This window comes from Folsomia candida, unplaced genomic scaffold (genome assembly GCF_002217175.1).
Source record: "Folsomia candida strain VU population unplaced genomic scaffold, ASM221717v1 Fcan01_Sc003, whole genome shotgun sequence".
NCBI classification, from domain to species: domain Eukaryota; kingdom Metazoa; phylum Arthropoda; class Collembola; order Entomobryomorpha; family Isotomidae; genus Folsomia; species Folsomia candida.
Window position 1 is genome coordinate 8,929,460 of NW_019091195.1, and position 19,360 is coordinate 8,948,819.

The 19,360-nt window shown below is 38.9% G+C and overlaps 4 protein-coding genes across 8 annotated transcripts; 1 reads left to right on the forward strand and 3 right to left on the reverse strand.

Moving 5' to 3' along the window:
- Positions 1–123: 123 nt before the first annotated feature.
- LOC110847711 (titin homolog) lies at positions 124–5,098 on the reverse strand. Its single transcript, XM_035849584.1, has 13 exons — positions 4,991–5,098; positions 4,222–4,281; positions 4,072–4,125; positions 3,876–3,984; positions 3,659–3,803; positions 3,312–3,560; positions 3,105–3,233; positions 1,819–3,027; positions 1,554–1,736; positions 1,389–1,487; positions 1,130–1,312; positions 909–1,051; positions 124–797 (listed from the first exon to the last, which is right to left on the reverse strand). The coding sequence occupies exons 2-13, from the start codon at positions 4,274–4,276 to the stop codon at positions 452–454; spliced, it is 2,904 nt and encodes a 967-aa protein (XP_035705477.1). The 5' UTR covers positions 4,277–4,281; positions 4,991–5,098; the 3' UTR covers positions 124–451.
- A 118-nt stretch (positions 5,099–5,216) lies between these two features.
- LOC110846337 (transcriptional protein SWT1) lies at positions 5,217–8,403 on the forward strand. 3 transcript variants are annotated; one of them, XM_035849585.1, is made up of 7 exons: positions 5,217–5,380; positions 5,586–6,480; positions 6,540–6,720; positions 6,794–7,101; positions 7,181–7,618; positions 7,705–8,028; positions 8,117–8,403. In XM_035849585.1, exons 2-7 carry the CDS (start codon positions 5,725–5,727, stop codon positions 8,177–8,179), a joined length of 2,070 nt encoding a protein of 689 aa, XP_035705478.1. In that variant the 5' UTR covers positions 5,217–5,380; positions 5,586–5,724; the 3' UTR covers positions 8,180–8,403. The 3 variants fall into 3 exon arrangements, with proteins under 3 accessions (XP_035705478.1, XP_021948746.1, XP_021948745.1); XM_022093054.2 differs by lacking the exon at positions 5,217–5,380 and having other exon boundaries at positions 5,429–6,129; positions 6,187–6,480; XM_022093053.2 differs by lacking the exon at positions 5,217–5,380 and having other exon boundaries at positions 5,430–6,480.
- LOC110846339 (KICSTOR complex protein kaptin) lies at positions 8,330–10,647 on the reverse strand. Of its 3 annotated transcripts, XM_035849589.1 has the most exons (9): positions 10,408–10,646; positions 10,234–10,304; positions 9,948–10,137; positions 9,847–9,869; positions 9,657–9,765; positions 9,512–9,575; positions 8,985–9,437; positions 8,757–8,892; positions 8,330–8,669 (listed from the first exon to the last, which is right to left on the reverse strand). In XM_035849589.1, the coding sequence occupies exons 1-9, from the start codon at positions 10,565–10,567 to the stop codon at positions 8,445–8,447; spliced, it is 1,431 nt and encodes a 476-aa protein (XP_035705482.1). In that variant the 5' UTR covers positions 10,568–10,646; the 3' UTR covers positions 8,330–8,444. The 3 variants fall into 3 exon arrangements, with proteins under 3 accessions (XP_035705482.1, XP_035705481.1, XP_021948747.1); XM_035849588.1 differs by having other exon boundaries at positions 8,985–9,434; positions 9,847–10,137; positions 10,408–10,647; XM_022093055.2 differs by having other exon boundaries at positions 9,847–10,137.
- A 302-nt stretch (positions 10,648–10,949) lies between these two features.
- LOC110846714 (transcription factor HES-4) lies at positions 10,950–16,842 on the reverse strand. Its single transcript, XM_022093545.2, has 5 exons — positions 13,679–16,842; positions 13,504–13,599; positions 12,914–12,949; positions 12,754–12,834; positions 10,950–12,380 (listed from the first exon to the last, which is right to left on the reverse strand). Exons 1-5 carry the CDS (start codon positions 13,760–13,762, stop codon positions 11,361–11,363), a joined length of 1,317 nt encoding a protein of 438 aa, XP_021949237.1. The 5' UTR covers positions 13,763–16,842; the 3' UTR covers positions 10,950–11,360.
- Between the last annotated feature and the right edge of the window lie 2,518 nt (positions 16,843–19,360).

Below are 19,360 nucleotides of genomic sequence, written 5' to 3' on the forward strand. Positions count from 1 at the left end.
AGAAGATAAATTCAAGACGACCTAACTACTTAAATTAAACTGTTGACTGCATGCATGTGAGTCAAGCTGATATGATTATACTATGAATATGAAAATAATGCAAAGCATATAACCAGAGGAAAGTAAATGTTGGTCTCTTTATTTGGATTTTGTTCCAAATAAATCATACAAAAGTCATCAAGTAGTAATACGCATGTACTTTATACTCTTTCGGTACAAAAATTAAATGAATTATTTGTGAAAGTATTTTACCATTAATACAAAAGTACTATTACGTATGTATAAATAGAAAATATGTAAGTTATAGTTTCACTTTATGCAAAAAATATGACATCTGAACACTATTTTATGTCTGAACTTTAGCCATATATACACAGAACTGCATAAAAAACACAAGTATTAAATCATCATCCTATGCATCTACTCTGGTTCCGCAAATAAAAAAGAAAACTTATTTAACAATTTTCCCTTCAGCCAACCCTACAATTCGTTTTTCTATCTCCTTAATTACCATATCGTACTTTGTATAAGCTCCAGTATGGAGCATACCACTTCGCATTTGTGTCAGTCTCTGAATCTCTTCTTCATTTGTTAGGGTCTCATCTGTTTGGTGCTGAGGTTCCTTTTTAGTACTTTCATGATTTTTTTCTGATCTTGCACTTGCTCCCTTCTTGTTCTCAGGAGCTGTTGCAGGCGGTCTGTGGTCTTGCATGCTGCGAATTTGCCGTGAACAATCTACTAGTACTTTTCTCTCCTTCTTCATTTCTTTATGTTGTTTATTAGCAAAAATCTGCAACCTAAATAAATATACCAATAAAAATCAATTGACTAGAATTACAACCGTTGAAAACTAAAGCGTAAAAGGAAAGTAACTACTTTAGCCTTAAATAATTATTAAATTCTCATACCGTAGAGCTTCATTTTCATCTTTTAGCTGGGCATCTCGCTCCTCTTGCAAACGGGAAAGTTTTACACATAAACTCTGAGATTGTTTCTTGTACTGGTCCCGTGATCGCTCTACTTCTATAACTTGCCTTTTAAGTAGTTTGTTCTGAATAAAATAAAAACGCACAAAAATATATTAATCCATGAAATTCTTCATGCATTCATGGGCATTTAAAGTACGTACCTCTTGCTCCAATAATTTCAATTTTTCAACTATGCGAGACTCAGGTCTCTCATATCTCTCCATCTTTAGTTTGTTAATATAATCTTCTTTCTCTTCTAATTTCAGTTCGAGGATCTCTAGTTTTCCTTTGCATTTCTTAAGTTCAGCCTCAAATTCTTGATTACGTCTACGCAGGGATGATATCTGGAATAAAAATATACACGCGACAATTTTATATCAATTTATAGTACTATAGTGAGTGAAACAGTGGATGACTTGCCTCGATTTTATGTTCTTCTTGCATTCTCAGAATACTGAGTTTCGCATTTTCCAAAGTGGCTGTACTGTCCAAATTTATTTTTTGGTTCAACTCAAATAGCTAAATAAAGTAATACAATTATATTTAAGGATCCCTAGCGTAACAAATAAATAACACGGTACTTACCTCTAACTCTTTCTTTTTAACCCGTTCTTCACGGTCAAGTATGCCTGCTGACAATTGGCGAACTTCTTTTTCTTTTTTTGATAGGTTGGCCAGTTTGTCAGCCATCAACTTTTCTCTTTGTGTGTCTCTAGAGGCAGCTTCTTGAGCAAGTATATTTAAATATGCCCTTTCTTTTGCTTGTAACTGTAAAAAATATTAGAAAGGCTAATCTCATTTAGCTAGAATTCATTGCTATGTTGTTAAATTTCAAAAAAATATGAACAACCTTGTGCTTAAATGCAGTCTTTTTCTCTGCTTTCCACGTGCGAAGGTCATCCGTTGTTTGAAACACCATAGCAGGTGGGACGTATAAATTTTCACCTGCCGAGAGGTCAGTACACTCTTCGATCTGGGTAATTTTATTTTCATTGGTATACTTGCTTCTCCGTGAAGTCGAAGGTATTGGTGGTGGTACACTTTTCGCAGTATTAAAAAACCCACGAGTATCATCCACATTTTCACCTTCCGAGAGGTTAGTATAGTCTTCGGTCTGGCTAGTCCTATTTTCATTGGTACTTTTGCCTTTTCGTGATATTGGTGGTGGTGCACTTTTCGCAGTAGGATAAAATCCATGAGTAGCCTCCACATCTTCACCTTCCGAAAGGTCAGTACAGTGTTCTTCAGTCTGGAAAATCCTATTTTCATCGACGCCCTGGCCTTTTTGTGAAATAGATGGTATAGGTGGTGGTACACTTTTCGCAGTAGGATAAGGTCTAGAAGTAGCGTCGACATTTTCGCCTTCAGAGAGATCAGTACAGTCTTCTTCGGTCTGGCTAGTTTTATTTTCATTGATATCTTTGCCTTTTTCTGGACTTTGAGGAGATTGTGGTGGCGTAGTTTTCATAGTGTTAAAAAATCCATTAGTAGCGTCCACATTTTTACCTTTAGAGAGATCAATGAAATTTTCTTCGGTCTGGATAACTTTATTTTCGGCGATATCCTTGGGTTTTAGTGTAATCGAAGGTACTGGTGGTGACAAACGTTTCACGGTGTTAAAAAATCCAGGAGTAGCTTCCAGTTGGAAAACAGTACGAACTTCTGGCTTCTCGCCGGGAATGATTGTATTTGGATACCCCCACTCAGATACGATATCTAAAGTGGTACGTAGCTCTGTGATATCTGCCTCAGCCAAATCTTTTAATTCTGCAAAACTAACTCCCATAACTTCTTCATTGATTAAATCTTGACTAGAAGAAAGTTCGAATCTAATGACATGAAATTCAACTGCCGTTTCCTGAATATAATCATAAAAATATGGAGCAGAAGCTCTTATCCGAGCAGTGGCTTTGTCCCCAATGAATGTTCTTCTACTTGGATCGGAAGTGCTAAGAACAAACGGATCCGATTTGATCTCACAACCATAAGCTTTGTACCGTATTTGCCAGACATAATTATCAGCTTCTGCTGGTTTCTTTGGGCTTCTGCCATTCCATAGCTATTCATACCATAATAATAAGTTTAATATTAAGCAATACATGAACATTGTAAGACTAGAAGAAAATTTATACTTACAAATTGTAAATTGTGAGCAGAAATTATAGTTATGTTGAAAATGTACAAATCATCACCATCTGCTGGTTCTCCTAATTGAAAGCACCCATCTGTTTCACTAATTCGCCAGGTAAACTTATCCACAGAATTCTGTAAAGTCACCATAAATTCAATCACATAGATCAATATGTGCACGGATTTTTTTTTATTACAGTATCGTCATAATACCTGAATTTCTGAAATAACATCCACTCGAGGCGTTTTATCAATAGACTCTATATTTTCAAATCTTGGCTTTTCTGGAGAAACTTTTGTCTTATTTGAAATATTGACCTTCTTTTCATCAATAACTTTTCTTTGTACGTTAGGGCTAGTAGTTAGTTGTTCAACTGAGTAGTCTTCGATATGCAGTTGCATTAAAAGTTTCGGGTGGTAATTTTTCCATTGCTCTTTAGTTCCAAGTAGCGGATATGAGTGCTGAAATAAAAAATTTAAAAATCACATAATTTGGTAAGTTTTTGCAGAAATTGTTTCTAATATCTTATTTCTAATGTTATTAATATTTATTTGCGTACAGCCTTGGATGCTTCAACATCGCCTCCAGACCATGGGAAGGCATCTTTGATGTGTAAAACCGTATAGCCAAGCTCAGTATGATGTTTGCTAATATCATTAAGCAAGAGACACCGTACTTTTATAGCCGTTTTATTTGCCCGGAGACTGCAACATAAATTTCAGTTTTATTAAAGTACGCTTAATAATAAACACCAATAATTGAATATTTTTCCTTACTCTTTCAACTGACGTCTCGAGAATTGCCACGCTAATTGCACATTGAACGCAGGTTCTGTGTTGGTTGAAGATATTGGGAAAAACCCAGAACGCAAAACTTCGTCACAACCTGCAAATAGAAAATCCCATTTTCCAATTACTTGTAAACTAAATTTATAAATGACATTTAAATAGTTCTATTATTTTTTTTACTTACATTTCGCCTCAATTTTACACCTTACACCGGGTTCTTTACAGACGAAATTCTCTCCTACCATTCATAATGCAATATTTGTCGTAAGAATTTTTTATTCAAATAGATGAATTATCTCTTCATATCAGGTAGTAAGTAATGTATAAAGCATACCTTTGAAAAGAGTGAGGACCAAAGATAGTTTTTCTTCCTTCTCTCTACTGGCCATATTTTCTAATTCCAAATATTGTTAACTTGCATATTATTGAACGCGTTTCACTGGATGAAAAGTAAAATCCGAAATCAAAAAAGTTGAACTTTTTCAAAATACCGACCACACCACGATTGCTTGACATTTAGTATCTAGGTAACTCTTGGGTCTTTTAAAAGACCCAAGAGTCTACGAGTCTACAAGCCCTACGGTCTCACCCGTTGTCAAAATTGTAACTTCCTACGACAAATTTGGGACTTTTCTATGGCATTTAATTTTTTCAGTCAACCCCTAACCACTTAAAAGTCCCCCACCGACCTAACCTATCACGTCTATCTTCGAACCTATCCTTATTTTTGACCCGAAGACGAACTTCGCAAAATATCAGGTCGCTAGCTTGTGTTTAAGGAGAAGTATCATGTATCGAAATTTTATTCCATCTACTCCGATGATCCCCACCGGTCAACCACTTGACCGATTTCGCCCATCTTCGAACCCGTTTCCTAACTTTGTCCAATATGTACAGGATAAAAATTTCAAGTCAATCGGTTCAGCCGTTTTTACTATCGTGTTTACGGACGGACGAACATGACGGTTCCGTAAGCCCTGCCTCGGGCTAATAAAAATGAGAATTTATTTTATAACTCGGCCATTTGTCGTAACCTTATAGATTGATAAAGTGTCAAATAATCTTGCGACCACACCAATAATTATTAAATAAAGTTGTCATACCAAAAAAGAGATTCGCTCGCACGTGTCGAACGGTGAAATTAAAATTGTCCGTTCGAGTCTCCAGTGTTTTGCTGTGATAGTGGACGGTTTTTTTTTGCTGGAGGTGTTGGCGGGTGCGTGACTCTGCCCATTGTGCCCCTACACGTGCCTCGCTCAAGGATTGGCAAATATACGTTCGTCTCATTTGCTTTCTCACTTCACAAGTTATTCACATTCACACTTTGAATTTTTGTTGTTATTCATTTTTGCAAATTATTATTATAATCATAATAGTCAGATGGGATTGCTGCTGTAAATGTTCAAATTCTCTCCATTTGGATAATTTAATTTGCTGGCAAGCTGGTCAACCTGTCGCCTTCGTGCAGTTTTGCTTTTATGGAGGAGTTCAGAGTAAGTTTGTTCAATTGATATATTTTGTGAATTTACCACTACTTAAAACTATTCAACTTCAAGTTATAATTAAGAATATTGCTAATAATTGATCATTCATAATAAATCCATATATTCCATATAATATAATATTCCATATAATCCATATAATATTGGAAAAGTTTTTTATTTGCTTATATCATTTTAAATTTTTATGTATTTCTAGCAAGCTGACCGAGCTCTGCTGGAGTCAATGACAGGAGATTTCGAAATTGGTCAAAGTGCTCCCTCTCCTCCGGCTAAGCCAACTTGACACTCTCTGAAAGCCCTAATAGACCAGAGGACTCTTCTATTTAAATAACATTATGGATCGTTGTCCTGTCACTTCGACCGCTTTGAAGCCTGACGGTAAGGCACATAGACGCTCCAACGTGCCGTCGCGTACATCCCGAAGCAGGAGTAAAAGCAGAAATCCCAGTCCAAGGAAGCAAAGTAGTAAGCAGACCACGACCATGATTTTGGAACATCGAAAGTCGAAGGAAGAGCGCAGTCAAAGTCCACGAAGGAAAACTTCACTTGCTACCATAGAACTTGATCAGAAACTCGCAAGTACACGGACATCATCAAAGGAAACAATTAGCTGCACTTCTCAATCTTCTCGTCTCAACAAGTACAAAATTCCTAAAAAGTCAACCGTGTTAGACAGTGCAAGCGAATCTAGTGTTTCCAAATCAGATCAAACAGTAGAAGCGATTCTCAAGGCAAAAATGGTAAAATCAGTTTCCACACCACAACCACAGCTTTCACTTATAGCTTCCGAATCACAGCCGAGTCTGCTAAACAATAAGGAAAGGAAGGAAGCTAATGTCAGGATGGGCAACGTTAAAACGTTGGAGGAAAGAGATTCTCAACGAAAGCAACGGCAGCCGCTGCAAGCCAAACGACGACTTGCTCAAAATTCTGCAAGCAATCTAAAATGCAAAAGTGAAGATGACATCCTTCGCATTCCGAAGAAGGGCGCAACCAACACCACGAAAGTTTTTGCTGATTTACCCGATTATGAAGATTCTCTGGACCAGGACGATGACGATGAGGGGACGGATGCGGATTTGAACAACCCAGTTAGTACATTTATGTGTTTTTGTTCAAATTGCATTCTTATTTTTTTTATCAATGACAGATTCCTAAAATTCTGAAAATGGTGAAAGACGATAATAATAATGGCGTTGGAACGGAACCTCACGGACCAGTGGTATCAGAAGTAACAGCAATGGACGTGGATATTGATGTACACATGGATTTGTCACCGCCACTTGCTTCTTCGAAAATTATTGTAGTTCCAGATACCAATATCTGGATTAGTAAGCATTTTATTGATATTTTATTCTGTTCAATATATTAGGGAAATAAATGGGATTTATTTGTTTGTTCAAGATAACTTGGGTCTAATTGAGACCATCGTGAATAAAGACTTCGCCAAGCCCGTCATCATTGTAATACCTTGGATGGTTCTGCAAGAATTAGATGTTGGTCTACACCAGAAAGCAAAACCTGGACAATCTTTAGCGCAAATGAGAAGGCCTGTCCAATACATACATTCTCTTCTGGCAAGCAATCATCCCAAAATTAAGGGACAGAAGGCATATGAAGCAGCCATTTCCAAACTCAAATTTGATGAAATAGTTGCTGATGACTCAATTTTGAATTGCGCAGTTCAAAATTTAAAAATCAATACTACTGTGGTGAGTTGCTTGCTAATTTGCATTCAAACTTCTTGCAAATTAATTTGTCATATATTAAAAAATGACCATTTTCTTTTAGATATTCTTATCAAATGACAAAAACCTACTTAACAAAGCACTTGTAAATGAAATTATTGCATGCTCAAGTGGGAATGCAATGGACAAGATTACTGAGGCCGTGCTAGGTTCTAATCTTCAGCCAAGAACTCCATGTCTTCCATTTTCACCGCCATCGTCATTCTTAATCCCCTCTGCCTCGACAAATTCCGTACTGTATCCCCCAAACTTGGCAGTCAAAAGACGTTTAGAGTCATCCGACAGCAATAGTAGCAACGACAGTTTGGACTATATTCTTGATAATAATAATGACGTTGAAATGCAAGAGGAGGCTTCAGATCCTAGTCAACCTTTATGTAAGGTTAGAGCTGTCGGAAACACTTTCTCGTCATCCTTCAAACCCGAAGAAGCTGATTCTTTTCAAGCGTTGGAAAGTGCACTTTTAAAAGCATTCAGCTACGTAAGCATTTCCATCTTAATTGTGTAATATTATCTACGCTATGCATTGAGTACACAATTTGTATTCTCGCAATCTCGCATTTACAGATTATTAGGAGAAAAATGATTGAAGATTATGGGATGGGTGGATGGGAATATGCACTCAAAATTAAGCCTCCATGGACTTTAGTGAATGCCGTCAAATGTATGTTGGTACACTGGATAGCCAACTTTTCATATGTGTTCTCTAGGAGGGGACAAACACATTTGGAAAGTCTCAAGCCACTGGTTGAAAGTCACAAGTATGCGCGATCGGATAGTCGCAAGCGCTTGGAAGAACGTATCATTGATACCTGCATCTCCCTCTTCAACTTTCTGCATAAAGATTTTGAAGAGGCAGATACAATTGTCGAATGCAGACGCATTTTACTGGTACGGCCTTACTTCTTTGTATGTATATATTTACTTCATCTTCAATTAAATTATTATGTGTATGTAAATATATTTCGTTTGATTTTAGGAACTCTCTTTACCGGGCGCGAACAACTCATTTGATGTTACAAATCAGAGCAATCAATTATAAACTTAGAATTATTCGTCCTTGCAAGAGCTATCTAGTCATAGCCCGTTTACTACAATTATGACAATTAATAATTACTTACGACTCAGCTATACCGTGCCCGTCCAAGAAAATATATACAATAGACATGTATGCATTTTGCATACTACGAAATGAATGTTTCGTATATTTATTTGAAAAAATGTATTTTTGTACTTTGCAGGCTTACATAAATGTTTTGTATGCTATTACTAAAATGTCATCAGTTCATTATTATCCGCAATTCCAGTTATTGGATCGGCTGGGGGTGGTTTGCAGTTGTTGTAGTTGTTCCAGGTCTGTTGGTAAAATAGGCAGAGGTGTCATAATTTATGACATGCAGTCCAAGCCCAGTCACAACTAGTAGGTCAGGTGAAACAAACTCGATTGCAAGGATATTTCTTGGCAATATTCTTTTGCATACAATCACCCATTCAGGAAGTATTTCATCCATATATTTGTAAACTAAAAGTGCCTAAAATGGAACCGATAATAATAATTATTTTATTTTTTAATTGAATTGAATTGAAATTGAATAATTTATATAAGCAGTTACACTCACACAACCAAAAGTTCCAATAATAATTTCATTCTCTCCATCCCTATCAACATCTTCGACGCAACAACACTCGACAGCATCCCATCTTGAACTGAATTTAAGGGGACTCCCAGCTCGAAAATGTTCTTCGATAACATTTCTTTAATAATTTGTAATTATTTTCATTATATTATGTACTTATTGTTGGTTAAACTTGGATTACTTATTATTATGAAAACGCTTATGACTAACGTGTAAACGTAAGTAGGAGAGAGAGCAGAAGCAACAATAATGTTTAAGCTGAATCCATCCGTATATGATTTAATTGAGGTGATCAGTCCTTCGTAGTAATGTTCAATGGTTTCAAAGCTCTCGTCTAAAGATTCCAACATGGAATCTGTCATACATTCCCCATCCTCTGCACATGCACTTTCTGGCGAAGACTCATCAGATTTTGTCACATGATTCGTTGATTTATTACTCTTCTCCCATAATTGTATGATGTCCCGTGCTCTAGATGTACTTGTGGTATCTTTAGTTTCGGAGATGGACATTCCTTCAAAAGCATCATGAATCGACTTTGAAGGTGTAATGCTTCCTGACGTGACGGTAGTTTCTGAATCCATACGTCTTCGACGATGAAATTTTGATGTAACAACCCAAATCAATAAATTCCCTGATTCCAATCCACACATAGTTATTCTTCTATGATTAATTAACAAAACAACTCGTTTGTATCGTTCGGTATTAAGTTTAACATAACCATATCATTATTGTACCTTGTGAGCTCGTTGACTGGCTGAATTAAAATTCGGGTACATATGGAAGGGAAGGTTTGTGCTACTGTAAGTTGTAAGTATGTACGTATGCAAAAATTTGGATATACATTAATGATTAGTTCAGTAAAAAAAATGTTTTTTTTACATTCTGGGAAATAAGTTTTCACCGGAACTTCTATAAACGTCAAGTTGTCCTCGTCTGCTTCATAAGAGTGAATTTTCTTATCAGATCCACTTATCAGTAGAATGTTTCCCTAATCATGGCGATGATAAAAACCATAAACATTCACCTAATTCATCGTTTGTATGTAAAATGCGAGTCTTAAGTATCTTACAAAGTTTCCATTTTCCTTTACGACTGGAATATGGTACAAATGATAGGGAATGTAATCGAGAAGAAAATTAGTACAGTTTTGTGCAAGCAATTCAAACTGACTAGAATGAAATTCTTCTTTGGGATGAAAAGTTGACTTGATTCTAGAACCATCTGAAGACGTCGAAGAGGTTGACGTTGGAGAGTCTTGATCCACGGAAATCCAAGTTGAGTAGATGTTTAAGTGCGACGTAACAAATCCTCCTTTTCCCATCCCATCTGGAATTGCACCGTTCGTGGACGCATTGCATTTCTATAAAGATAACCCAAAAATGAAAGAACCACTAATTACAAGAAATATGCTTATAAAGTGATTATTCTTAAGAAACTCTACTGTTACTTGTCTTACCTGGACATATGCCACCGCTAACACTGGAAATGCGTCGATGTATGCGTCGATTGAAATAATGTCACACTCATCTGAATAAAACAGCAATTATATATATGCAATAATGCGCATACTAAGACTTGCGATCTTTGTGTAGATAACTATTGATTACGTAATTATGTGGTTGATTATTACAAGGTAAGTTTTGAAGGGGCAATTGTTGCATGATCGAGGCCCAAATGTGGGCGTAGATTTTCCCATAATTACCCGTCCCGATTATGAGATGACTTCCCAAACGCCCCACTGAGTAAATTGTTCCCTGAGAAGGTAACTGGTTGAACTGCTCCTCCTTCATGTTTTCCTAAAAATCATCTATGTTTTCTGGACTTGCAGTAAACTTCTCAACTGGAACGAGAATGAAGACAAATCGTGGTGAAAGTCCTTGCCGCTTCAAAATCAACAACAAAGGCAAAGTGAGACTGCTCTGAGTGAAAGCTCCCAACTTTCTCTCTGTATGTGAAGCAAAAACGAGGTGAGGCGACAAAATAATAGCAAATTTGTGCTACGTCGCATTATATTTGGTATTATGGATATGCTAAAATTTAAATGGATTATGATGTCGTGTGTGGCGTGTGCAGTAAGACGATATGGAGATATGGACTCGTTGTTTATACATAGAACATTATGGAATGCAAAAAAACGAGATACGAATTTCAGCGTTTTACAACGACTAAATGTTTTTTTTTTTGCTTTGACAATTTATTTTCTCTTTCAACATAAACTGACGAGACTAATTTCTAAGAATTTCGAGGTAATTGTACTTATAAATTGATCATCCGTGATCAATCAAGAACAATAAAATACTATTCAAGTACATTAAGATCCCAACGTATTTATTACACATAAGATTTAATTAGTAGATATATATATATGTTAGATATATGAATATATAGGTAATCGTTAATCATCATAAATATTTCGGACATACATAATAATCATAATAATAGTAATTAATGAACTGAGCAAAAAAATCCACATTTTGTTACATTATAAGTACGAGTACTGCTTTAGTTGGTGTGGGCATAAGAATATGAATAAAAGTACATAAACTCCCCATGCAATAACGTTGCATTCACAACTATCACATTCTACCAGGGTCTCCAGACTCCATCCTCCTCCAGCCGATACATGACCTCATGTTTGGAGAGATTGAGAGGTTCCGAGAATTCCTCGTCCATGGGCTCATCATCACCCTCCTCCTGTCTGGCGGACCGGCTTTCTCCGCCTGGACTCATGTTGTAGTAATTATGATTGTAAGAAGAACTACCAGTGCTACTCGTATGGGTGCTCAGGTTGAGGACGTAGGCGTTATTCGCATCGGTGGTCCTGGGCGTGGGCCGTAGGAGCATTATTGTACTGTCGTCAAGGAGTTGGACGGGGGGACTGCTCATGTTTGTAGTGCTCATAATTTGTTTGGAGGGGTGGTGGTGGTAGTGGTGGTGGTGCTGGCGGTGATGCTGAGGACGGATGACCCTTTCGAATGACTCGACTGACCCTGGGTGATGATGGTGAGGATATCCACCACCCTGCTCAGTAATGATGGTCCTTCCAGAAGGGGGAGATGAGTCACCGTTGTCACGAAGAAAGCCATCGAGCACGATGCTGGGAGGGAGGACGACGGTGGTGTTGTGGTTGTTGTTGGAGTCGTTGGAGAAAGCGGAGGGTGAGAGACAGGAGCTCTGGCTGTGGGTTGAGCTCGGAGCTTTCTTCGCCCGGCTAATAATAGTGGTGGTGGTGGTGGAACTGCTCGTGGGTGGTGAGAATGAGGCTTCCCTTCGTAACCGAGGGACATTGAGGGCAAATGTGGCAAATTGGGTATGACTCGGCTCCACAACTACCAAACCTTTGGTGGATGCGATGGGGAACAATTTCACAGGTTCTTCTTCCACGGAGGAAGGAATGGAGGAGGATGTGACACTTGTACTGCCACCTCCACCATTGCTGGACACAAGCATTACTGATGATGGCATGGCCACTCCGGCCTGGCTAAATGAGGTTGGTAGCTCTACATTTTGCTGAAATTGCTTCATATGCTCTGTCAATTTGTGCACAATGGTGCTTCCGATTTTGGATTTTTCAAGAAATCGAATCGTTTCAGAGAAGCATTCCTGGAATGAATCAGATTTACTTAGGATTAGTTTACTGGGACTTTTGTGAAATACAACATAAATACATGTCAAGAATTTGGAATTTGTCCCTGTACATGTTTCAAGGAGTAATCTAACCGGGCACAATCAATGCCCAAAGCAACAACTCAACTCCCCAGAGTCCAAATAAAATGGGAGTGCATTTAAGGCCATACAACTATAGCAGGTGCATTTATATTGTGTGGACACAGTCAAAGAGTGGAAGAAATAAGACTGTTCCGAAACACGAAAGGGCAAACGATATGCATACGCGGACCGAAAACACAATTTTATGTGATCTCATAATTAATAATTTTGTAAGGAAAGAAGGTGAAAATCAAAAGTTTCACTTTACCTCAAACCCCTCCATAAATTTTTGTTCGTCAGACTTTTTAACCGACTGAACATGCTGAAGCGTCAGTTCCAAAATATCTGCCTGCACGATGAGTTACACAAAAAAGAAGATAAGTTCCCGACTTATTTGTATAGACCATTCCATCATCATGTGAACTTACCTTCTCAAGAGACCTCTTTTGCGACCCCTGTGATCCCTGTTTAACAAAAAGACAGTCATATAACACAAATTGTGCATATAGAGCTGGCATATGTAGCAACCATGCAACAATTTGCAAAAAAAAGTCGGTGGGGCAACCTTAGCTAACTCCACGCGTGGTATACTTTTTCTGCCCAAAAGAACTACCCAGCGAATGGCTTATTGCCTTTTAAAACTCGGTTATTGGGACGACCAGTTCTATTCCATTGTTATTTAGAGGATTTAGTTTTGGGCAATTTTAAACAGTGAGAGCAATAAGTCGGCAAAATTTTATTACATGGCCATTGTAATTTACGTTTCCTTTTTCCAAAATGACACTTGAGCCACTTAACGGCAAAGTCTTAACCACCAAATTCTACTATATAACTAGAACTACACTACTATACAAAACGAGCGAGCTCCTGGAAAGGAGCACAAAGAAACGGTGGCCGACAACCAATTTAAAGAAATGGAGTCTGGTGGAGTATTATTTTTCTTTATGAGAGTGGCAATAATGGGGTGGGTGGTTCTGTTGTGGGCAAAAGAATAAATGAAATCAATCCATTTTCTCACCTCAACCCTCTGGTTGTCGACAATGAGACTCTTCAGAATCGCCAGACTTTGATTTATTCTTGCACGACGCCGCTTCTCCATCAGTGGTTTCGAAGCCTACATAAGAACATATTTATACATACATGTTTTCCCGGCGTATGGATAATGTAAGGTTACAAAAAATCCAACCACTCACCCTCCTTGTTTCCGCAGTTGTACTTTTATTGTTGGAAGTTTTATCTCCATTTGTGAATTTGGTGGAGTTTGCGGAGGCAGTCATTTTGTGTGTGGGAAAAGGTATACTTTTTTTGCACTGAATTTTGCACGTAAACTCTCCCGAGTTTTACGGGAGAACGAGGGGAAATGTATGTGTATAACAGCTCTGATGGATAGATATCAACTTTCCCTGGTGGAATGCAGAGAGAAAGTTGTGCTTCTCGCTAATTACTTGGTTTCCTCGGAGTTGAGTTCCGTAAAGGTGAAGGACAATTTGCAGGCAGTTCAAGCCGTGGTGGTGGAACAGTGCAGACGACGACGACGACACGCCAATTAATGGGAGAGATGGTTGCCTGCTATGCTATGCAAATAAATATTATCCCCGACTGTCCACTAATTCACCTCTTGACTTGCACAGGTCGGATCGGACTCTGTCCAGCCAGACGTATACGTACGTACACACATTCACTTTACGCTATTATAGCTTCCCCCCTTTGATTATGGAAATAATGGAGGGTACAAATAAACACTGCTGGTGATGATGATGATGATGAGAAGCTTTTGGCTGAATCAATGGATCACAAACACACACACACACTCTCGAGTCGTCTGATAAAAGCTAGGTCAAGCCACCAATTGAACAAGTCAGACAGACGTCGACTGTTTACTCACACTTCGTAGTCAAACCACATTCAGATGAGGAATGGCATTTCTGTGCAAATCGCTCCATTCAGCCACAAGATATTATCTCTCGCTCTCACAATATATACACAGTGCTTAATTGCTGTATAGTCCTGTTGTATATATGGTTATCAACATTTGTCCAACGCCAGACCAAAATGTCGAGCTCTCGTTCTTCTCGTTATATGTATATGTACCTGCACAATAATAATGCGTAGCCCTCGACTGCTCTAATAACAATAGGATAATAACTCCCCTTCTTCTGCACGGACCGTACGTACCTCTCCGACTGATGAGGATGAGCTGATGATGAGGTGAATGATTTGTTGAGGTATAAATGTGATTGGTTTGCGAGATTTGCGACACGAGCGAGAGTTGAGACTGTTTCTTCTACTGCTGGAGAGACCACAATTTGGCTATGTAGTTAGTTAGTTGGTGGTGATGTACCTACATACGAACGTACCAATAATACGTGTATGGATGTATGTACAAGTTATTTCTCTGATAGTTGGCAAAAATGTTATCTGTTGCAGACAGGACAGCGAGCGATTCTATGTACATGTCCAGCTATTTACAGATATTTGCACTATGTCTGCAGCGTCCGGTGCTCATTCCAAGTTTATCTATTAGTCAATGTGTCACAAAATCCAGGACTTGCTTCTTCTTCAACTCTTGTGTCTCGCTCGAGTAAGGTTGAGGATGAGTAATGTGCGGCTGCAAGTTTAATATTTTAACCCAATAGTCCATTCGATGGGTTCACTTACAAACTCTTTTTTTAAATACACAATGCTATCACTTTATACTACTAAAGGGTTGACTCATGTGTCAGCCAGCATGAGACGGAGTAGGTAGAGATGTGTACCCTTTGTCATTTACTACAAGACATTACATATTAAAGGTTCGGTGCATGCATGCTAAGAAAAGTTTGAGTTGGGTTGGCCGAGGTCGGGACTTTTTTTTAATTGTTTGTCCCGTATATAAACCCCACAGCACAGCATTCACTCACAAAAGTCACAACAAGAATGAATTTCATAAAAGTTTACACAATCGAAATATTTTTTGTCTCAGGTGGACAAGGAAAAATATCTAGTTGTTGTCCCGAGAATGGAATCCTATTCAGTTTTAGGCTTGAATTATTCTTTTGCTGCACACTTGCTCAGTTTTTTAGCTTTATGGCTTCTTGGTTGGAGTGGAATACTTGGAACATAAACTATAAAGTATGAAATAGACACTTGTTTGGGTCAAGTCAATCCAATCCTTTCGCAGTGACAGGAGTAGATAATGGAAACGAATGATAAAACCACTTAAGAGGAATATATATGATGGAAAACGGACACGCAGTGCGGCGTTCGGGTTGAGGTTGTAGCGATTTAACCAATTGTCAAGTCAAAATTGGTGAGAGAATGGTTGATTTTACTGTACATAGTGATCACCACGATCATATATTTGTGCATACAAACACATATGTAGGTACATATAACACACCACCCTTTTTTCCTTGCACATTTTTATTCGACTCGTGTAGAGAGGTGACACAGACAGGTAGCAGACGGCCAGTCGGCTTTGCTTAATATGGTCAACACTTTAGTAAAATTGTGTATCATTGATGTTTTGATTTGCTCCCTGTTGCTTGTGCATAGGCAGCCAATTGTATGACAAAAAACCAAGCAAGGGGAAGTAGTGGCTGTTGTGCAGGTATTCAGGAAACGAATTGTGTTGTGATTGTATTGTATCAAGTTTCAAAAAGAGATGAGGATGAGTAATGACATCAAGTGAACACGCGGACAGTGGTAACCCATTGGGGTGCACTTTTATGAATTTCACTCAAGTGTGTTACTTCACAATGCGTGACCTTTTTCCAGTTGACCACTATCGTCTCTCCTCCTGTTGCGGAAATCACAATTGTATTTTTATTCAACGCTTGATTGTCACGTGATCTCACAGAAACCTATTGTATTTGCTATTCAGTTCATATGTAAATTTGTCTTATTTCTGTGTGTTATCCAAAATTATTGTATTATAAATGGCTCAAAATGTTTCGGAAGTGTAGTTGTTTCTCTGAAACGGAACTTGTTGGCTTGAAATCTTGACTTATTATGGTGACATCAGTGTAGGTTCGTCATCTCGAGGTATGATAGTGATCACGTGAGCCTATCGGCTAGTGTTAAGGTCATATACTATGTATGTTAATCTATGTATTCTGCTTGCAATACTACATATATGTCACAACAGGTACAAGTGTAGCGTACTGATGAGAAGGGGACAAACGCAGGTAGTTCAACCTGATTGTTGTGTCGTTGGATGGTGAAGTACAGACGGCGGAGAGACTGGTAATAAATAATGGGAATGGGCAAGCACTTGTCACTCTACGTCTTAAAGGAGGACAGGAATATTATCGACATTTCCTCTGTGACTGGTGGTCGTAGCGGTGGGAGTACACGCGTCGCATTCTAAAGGCAGACTGAGACTGAGGCAGACCGTCGTGTGCCTTTCATCCAAGAAAGAAAACCCAACAAAATCCGACGAGCCAGCAACTTATTGGTCTTCTTTCTAGTTACCTTTCTAGACCACCCTATAGCATAGCAACTCACTCGTTCGTGGAGTTTTCGATATGAGCGTGTAACTGGCGGAGGAGGATGAGAATGGGTATCGAAAAGTAAGTGGGTGACGTCTCCCACCTACGGAAGCTTAAAAGGGATATTGCAACTTCACATCAAAGCGCGTACTTTCACCAAAGCGCGACTTTATACCAAAGCGCGTACTTTCACCAAAGCGTGACTTCACACCTAAGCGCGACTTCATACCAAGGCGCGTACTTTCACAAAACGCATACTTCCGCCAAAGCGCGTAGTAAGACTTAAGCGCGAATTCACATCAAAGCGCGACTTCATACTAAAGCGCTTGCTTTCACCAAAGCGCGTACTTTCACAAAAGCGCGTACTTTCACCAAAGCGCGTACTTCCACGCGCTTCTGTGTGAGTACGCGCTTTGCTTCTGCAAGTTTAACATACAAAGCCCAATGTCCCTTTTACGTACCCACTTCCAAAACTTGTACTTTTGGAAAGCTCCGTCCGATCACACTTTTGTACTAGTTGCATACATATATAACCAGAACCAAGGCTCAAAAGCAGCCACTTTTTTAGCAGGAACAAAACCTAAAAGTAATAAAACTTTCTGCTCTCTCACTAAAATGGCTTGATCGTATCAAACAGAGAATCTCTCGCCTGGCTTCGCATGCATCTGTAATCACACGGTGCCATTTTGCCCACGTACATATCGATGGCGATTTTTATTTATGAAATTTCTCACCTGTAAGAATAATAAGCCTTCAAGTGCAACATGAAATGCGCCACTCCAAAAAGACGATCGGAGTGCACTACACCCTTTCATTATGCATACATCCACTATTTCTACAATTATTATTATTACTGCCGTCGATCCATATACATAGATTTGGCAACACTATAACCAGCTATATCTTCTACCCACATCACAATCCATGCACCAATTTATTTGAGCGTACATATGTCATTCTCCTTGTCCGTCGTTCTCGTGCCTCCGCACACGAATCCAAGAGCAACTCCTTTTACGTCATACGCAGATCTCTGCCGCTTGAGACGCTGAAAAGTCAATATATAATGATTGCATGTCCATTCTCATCTCAACGTGCCGATTGTTTTTGCAAAGTTCCGAAAAGGAAATCTGTCCGTCACACGTAACAACTAGACATGAGTATTGACCTGCAATTGTAGTGTGATTTGTTCAGTTTATGCAATTGGTCTCGACTGACCCACGGCATATGACAATGGCATTATAAATAATACCAGACATTCAATAACAACCAACAACCCCAGAGTGTGATGGTCTTTCTGTCTCTCTGTTCACGTCTTTCTTGGTGTTTGTTCAGGCCGTATAATGCATAATATGAAGGAGCGACGTTGGTCCTAACTGATGATGAGGTGCTTGAACAGGTTGGTCACCCATCCAAACAACTGGCTGGCTGGACGCGTGGATGTTGGTTGCATTGGTTCTTGTCTGCGTGTGTGTATTATGTGTGTGTGGGGTTAAAGGCGAGGCTGGGTTAAAAAGCGAACCGCATATCGCATAATAATGTGCATGTCGTGTGGTGTCGCGTGTGATGCTATTTGCTCTAATTCCACTACATTTACATGTTGTTGTGTTGTGCTATATGTATTATAACGTAGAATCAGTACAAGGATGATTCCTATCGATATCCCACGAAGCAGTCACCTTTGAAGCATTTTCATGTCCTGTATGCGTTTGAGCATTTCAGCCCATGCAGCAATGACCAAATCACACATGACAACCACTTGTCCATCGGAATTCCCATAAAAAAATCTCATCCGTGGGTATCTCCCTCCTTCATAACGACCAAACAGGCACACACCACACGACGAGGAGTGGAAATGTAATTCGTAGAAAATATGCCTTGTTGTTAATGCCAGCTTATATTCTTCTCGCGTTATTACTCTGCTGCTGCTGCTATTGCGTTATGCCATGTTTTATTCATCAATTGATTCGTCAGTGCTCAAACCAACAACCTGCCCACAAACTGTTTATGCTTCTGTATAATGATCTACTTGCAGTGTTTCGTGGACGCTATTAATAAATAATAATATAAGCGTCAACCACCACACGACGTAGATGAACTTACCAACGTGCGAGAGCAGTGGACAGCAGCCATGAAGGGAGTTAATTTATATGTAGGTGTAGTAAATGGTGAAACCAAATATTGTGGGATGGATGGAATGATGAGATTATGAGATTCATGGGCAAAGAACGAACGGACACGGACCGACGGACAAGGAATAAATGAAATGCTAATAATATCCATGCCGTGCTCCTCCTGTAAAACTCACGGTACGACTTTTCTGACAAATAAAGAAAATCATGAGACACGATTCATGCCTGCTGGTATAGATTCCAATCCTCCGTGCAATAGAGGATAATGATGATGACG

What these genes read in the sequence shown, in the direction of transcription:
- LOC110847711 (XM_035849584.1), bottom strand. Translation starts at nt 4,276, where the DNA reads ATGGCCAGTAGAGAGAAGGAAGAAAAACTATCTTTGGTCCTCACTCTT. An exon ending in TCGAGACGTCAGTTGAAAGA is followed by an intron (nt 3,804 to 3,875) that starts GTAAGGAAAAAT and finishes TTTATGTTGCAG; the next exon opens with TCTCCGGGCAAATAAAACGG. An exon ending in ATGTTATTTCAGAAATTCAG is followed by an intron (nt 3,234 to 3,311) that starts GTATTATGACGA and finishes GTGACTTTACAG; the next exon opens with AATTCTGTGGATAAGTTTAC.
- LOC110846337 (XM_035849585.1), top strand. Translation starts at nt 5,725, where the DNA reads ATGGATCGTTGTCCTGTCACTTCGACCGCTTTGAAGCCTGACGGTAAG. An exon ending in ATGCGGATTTGAACAACCCA is followed by an intron (nt 6,481 to 6,539) that starts GTTAGTACATTT and finishes TATCAATGACAG; the next exon opens with ATTCCTAAAATTCTGAAAAT. An exon ending in AATGCAGACGCATTTTACTG is followed by an intron (nt 8,029 to 8,116) that starts GTACGGCCTTAC and finishes GTTTGATTTTAG; the next exon opens with GAACTCTCTTTACCGGGCGC.
- LOC110846339 (XM_022093055.2), bottom strand. Translation starts at nt 10,567, where the DNA reads ATGAAGGAGGAGCAGTTCAACCAGTTACCTTCTCAGGGAACAATTTAC. An exon ending in GCCCCTTCAAAACTTACCTT is followed by an intron (nt 10,305 to 10,407) that starts GTAATAATCAAC and finishes TGTTTTATTCAG; the next exon opens with ATGAGTGTGACATTATTTCA. An exon ending in TAAAGGAAAATGGAAACTTT is followed by an intron (nt 9,766 to 9,846) that starts GTAAGATACTTA and finishes CGCCATGATTAG; the next exon opens with GGAAACATTCTACTGATAAG.
- LOC110846714 (XM_022093545.2), bottom strand. Translation starts at nt 13,762, where the DNA reads ATGACTGCCTCCGCAAACTCCACCAAATTCACAAATGGAGATAAAACT. An exon ending in CAACTGCGGAAACAAGGAGG is followed by an intron (nt 13,600 to 13,678) that starts GTGAGTGGTTGG and finishes GTTCTTATGTAG; the next exon opens with GCTTCGAAACCACTGATGGA. An exon ending in AATTTATGGAGGGGTTTGAG is followed by an intron (nt 12,381 to 12,753) that starts GTAAAGTGAAAC and finishes GATTCATTCCAG; the next exon opens with GAATGCTTCTCTGAAACGAT.